Genomic DNA, 4,118 nt, shown 5'->3' on the forward strand with positions numbered 1-4,118 from the left:
GTACAGAACCGAGGCAGCCATCTGTGGCGCCAACTCAACTGATGGCAACTTGATGGTTCAGTGTCTTGCCCAAGGACACTTCGACAACTCAGATTTTTGTACTGATGCAATGATATTTGATCTTCTGTTTGCTGTTTTATTATTCTTTTTTAGTATAGCCTGTATATTTGTGTTTGAACTACACATTGTGTTAAGAAAAAGATTCAGATGTTGTGCCTTATAACAGTAGTTCTCAGAAAACACCGTTAAAATTACAAAAATCTGTTTTGCAGTACTCAGATTTAAAAAGAAGAATCATAAATCCAATGTCAGCAATAAGTATCACAAGAGTGTCTCCAGTAAGGATTCATATACAAGATCATGCTTGAAGATCACAATTTGCTTTCAGGACATTGTGAAAAAGATTCAACAGAGGAGTAAATAGAAGATAGGTGTTGGCCATGGTAATGTATTGCATGAAAAAAGGCCCAGAAACATTTCTACCAACTTGTTTATCCAAGACCAACCTGAATATTCATCGGAAAGCCTTTTCCCCATTAGGGGTTGCCACAGCTACATGTTGGCATGTTACACCGGATGCCCTTCCTGACATAACCCTTGAACCCAGACCGCAGCGGCGAGAGCGCTGCACCCTAACCACTACTCTATTAGGGAACCAGTGTAATCAATGATCCTCAGCAATCCACAGAGGTACATCTCAGTCCATGACAATCAGTAGACAAAAGGCAAGAAAACACCTTTAAAATACAAATACAATATACAATATACCTTTAGAATACAAAATATTGTATTCCACACACATTTTCTACAAAACTTCAGGTGACACACCCTGAAACAGTTATAAAAGAAATTATGGAAGCTTAGTATGCAGCCTTCTCTGACTGTGACAAATGGTGTTTAAGTGTTCCCTTCTGTTAGGGTGATTTTTATTTTATGCACTTAAGAATGGTTTTATTTTATAGCACACATAAGTTTACATACTTAAAGGATCCTAGGCGACATGCCAAACCTCCTCAGCCTCCTCACTGAATAAACACACAGAAATACGCACATGCATTAAGGCAAAGGAGACATAATTCAACAGGTATCTCTCAGTCTCTTTCCTGATTGTTAAATACAATATAATCACTGAACAACAACATTAATAGCACCTCAGCTCAAAGTGAACAAAGGGCTAAATCTGACACGATGTGCAAGCAGGACTAAGAAAAGTATAGCATCCTTCATTAGCTTTATTCTGACCTATCACTGCGGTGTCGTCCACGTAGCATCCTTCACACAAGTAAAAATGTCACCACCATGGTAAAAAAATATTCCATTTTTTAAAAAATAAAGTAAAAGTCCTGAAATAAAAATTTTACTTGAGTAATAGTATTATCAGTAAAATGTTAAAGTATCAAAATACAAAGTATCAAAACTATAGTCATTATGGAGAAAGAATGGTCCATATAAGGTTACATAGGTTAATGAAGTACGAACAAGTGAAACATTCATTTTATTATTTGAGTGGAGCTCAAACTATTTTATGTACATTTTGAATTCAATGCATCATAATTCATCATAAGTTATAGGGTCTTTAGACCACAGTATAAAGTAGAGCCTAAAAACTACAGTAGCTTAAAGTAGCTCAAAACTGTAGCCTACTTTAGTAGCTTACAGAATCTCAGTAAATGTACACCTACACTGCAAGTATTACCAAATACTGGTAATCCCTTTGTAGGTGGGGCTCCTGAAGCAGCGGGTCTGGCACCACAGGTGCCAACCAGCAGGTTGCACACAGTCCGCAGACATAATACTACCATCTCTGTTCTACCAGGTGCCACACTGAGCTCATTAACAGCAAGACGGAGAGGATGTTTGTCTTTCGCCGGTAAGTACACAGAGACAAATATACAACCTCAAATCAGAAAATGAGATGGTATGTAAGATAAAAATTACAACTGAAAATGATGTATAAATTATGTGTCCTCTATGACACTGAAAACAATACAGCAGCACATTATCTGATATGATACCTCATCAGTTTTATTCTTTGTTTTATTCTCTTAAAATAAACACTCACTCCAATTCTGATGCCTGCAATACGTGACAAAAAAAATTGGTATGGTTGAATGTTAGGGCTAGTAATGAGGTAAAACAAAGAAATCAAACAGGTGATGTCAACAAGCAGCTGCAATCATGATTTCCTAGAAAAGTAACATCCAGGAAAGGCTTAGCCCTTTAGGAGCAAAGATGAGCCGATGATCTCCAGTTCACAAAGATATCTGTGAAAAAATGATTGAAATGTTTAAAAACAATGTTCCTCAAAAAAAGATAGGTAGAGATTTGGATATGTCACTCTCTACAGTGAATAACTTAATTAAAGGATTCAAGAAATCTGGAGGAATTTCAGTGCATAAAGGGCAAAGCCTAAGCTGGATGTTCGTGCTCTCTGACCCCTCAGATGCAGCGCCATCTGAGGGGTCAGAGATCAGGGTCTATAAGCGATATAACCACATGGGCTCAGGATTACTTTGGTACACCTGTGGTCAGGCACTACAATATATAGTTACATCCATAAATGCCACTTTAAACTGTACGGTGCCAAGAGAAAGCCCTATGGCAACAGGGTGGGTCATGGTTGTCTGTCGTAGCAAAGAAGAATCATTTTAAATCTGTAAGACCTCAGTACCCACCACTTCCTGCGTGTTAATCAGTTGTCACATGGTGCTGGGCTGAAATATTTTAATAAACATTGCACTTTAGCATAATGGGTCATATTCATTTAATTCTTGTACATGTTTAATTTGGGTAACCACAGATTCATAACTTTACTAACATTCATTACATTTTGGCAGGCCTTCACAAAGTATATTTTGGGGTTCGTTGGTAAAGAGGTTCATGGGTATGTGGGTGTGCTTGAAGAACAGGGCAGTGGTGTGCTTGTGTAACTGTTGATGAGTTTTTATTGAGAAATAAATAGGGATATCCTGTCCCTGAAAACACTCTATCTCGCAAAGTGATTCACATGACAAACCCAACCATTCAGGTGATTTGTATGACGTCCAACGCACCGAACTGCTTCGAATGTCACTCAAGTGCTTTGAACTGCTTCGAACGTCACTCAAGTGCTTCAAATATGACTAGTCACATGACCAAAACAGGCCTTGGCACAGTGGTTCGAAATAATTGCTTCATGAGCACATGTGTCAGAGCCTCAGGTGTCAGAGGACCATCACTAACTGTAGGTACAGGACAGTAAAGAATAAAGGTGCACTGTAAGTCAGTGTATGTACTGTATTTTCAGTAAAGTAAACCGGAGGACAAGTGAATACAAAGTCAGATTGGTTTATTTTTCTAGAACAATGTCAGAAACTGCAACACAATTTGATGACCTTTTTATTTCACAGATTTTCTTCTTTATGGAGCTACAAAAACCTATTAATTACAGTACATGAAGTAACCAATAACAATAAAAATACAGCAACTGTATCACACCAGTGTATTAAATTCTTGGTAAGTGTAATCCTGTGAAAACAGAGATGCATTAAAGGCAGTGTACTGTAACTGGAAGCCCCCAGATGTAACTGAAGCATCCGAGAGGAACTTCAGCGTCATCACATTTCCTGTAAAACAAAAGTCAGACATAAGAGGCATCTGTGTGCTGTCATCTAAAATCTTTCCTCACAGTAGCATCATAGAAATATGTTGCTGTCTCACCTGTACTGATGATGTCATCAGGTAAATAATCACCACAGAATCTGGAAGTGAACATTAAGAAGGGATTTTCACTTAAACCCATTCATCAAGTTTCTGCCTCTCACACCAAATCAATTAATTGTTTAGTTGATCAACACAAAATTAATCAAATTTTATTTGTATCGCGCCAAATCACAACAGGACACTTTACAAAGTAAGGTCTAGACCTTACTGTTATCACTATTATTACATAGGGAAAACCCAACAAATCCCCCTTAAGCAAGCACTTGGCGACAGTGGGGAGGAAAAACTCCCTCTAACGGAAGAAACCTCCGACAGACCCCGGCTCTTGGTGGGCGGCCTTCTGCCTCGACCGGTTGGGGTGAGTGGATAGAGGAGAGACAAAAGAAGAAAAGCAACAAGACACAACAAACAAACAC

General features: G+C 38.4%; 1 protein-coding gene across 1 annotated transcript in view; it reads right to left on the minus strand.

Moving 5' to 3' along the window:
• Positions 1 to 3,382: 3,382 nt before the first annotated feature.
• The window catches only part of tnfaip6 (tumor necrosis factor, alpha-induced protein 6), a 16,012-nt gene continuing 15,276 nt past the window's right edge, over positions 3,383 to 4,118 (minus strand). The window contains exons 5-6 of the mRNA XM_020621700.1: positions 3,700 to 3,740; positions 3,383 to 3,605 (exon numbers count right to left, since the gene is read on the minus strand). Coding sequence (XP_020477356.1) covers positions 3,472 to 3,605; positions 3,700 to 3,740 — 175 coding nt within the window. The 3' untranslated portion in view covers positions 3,383 to 3,471. The remainder of the gene's footprint in view (positions 3,606 to 3,699; positions 3,741 to 4,118) is intronic.

Source organism: Monopterus albus, unplaced genomic scaffold, assembly GCF_001952655.1.
Source record: "Monopterus albus unplaced genomic scaffold, M_albus_1.0 scaffold266.1, whole genome shotgun sequence".
NCBI lineage: Eukaryota > Metazoa > Chordata > Actinopteri > Synbranchiformes > Synbranchidae > Monopterus > Monopterus albus.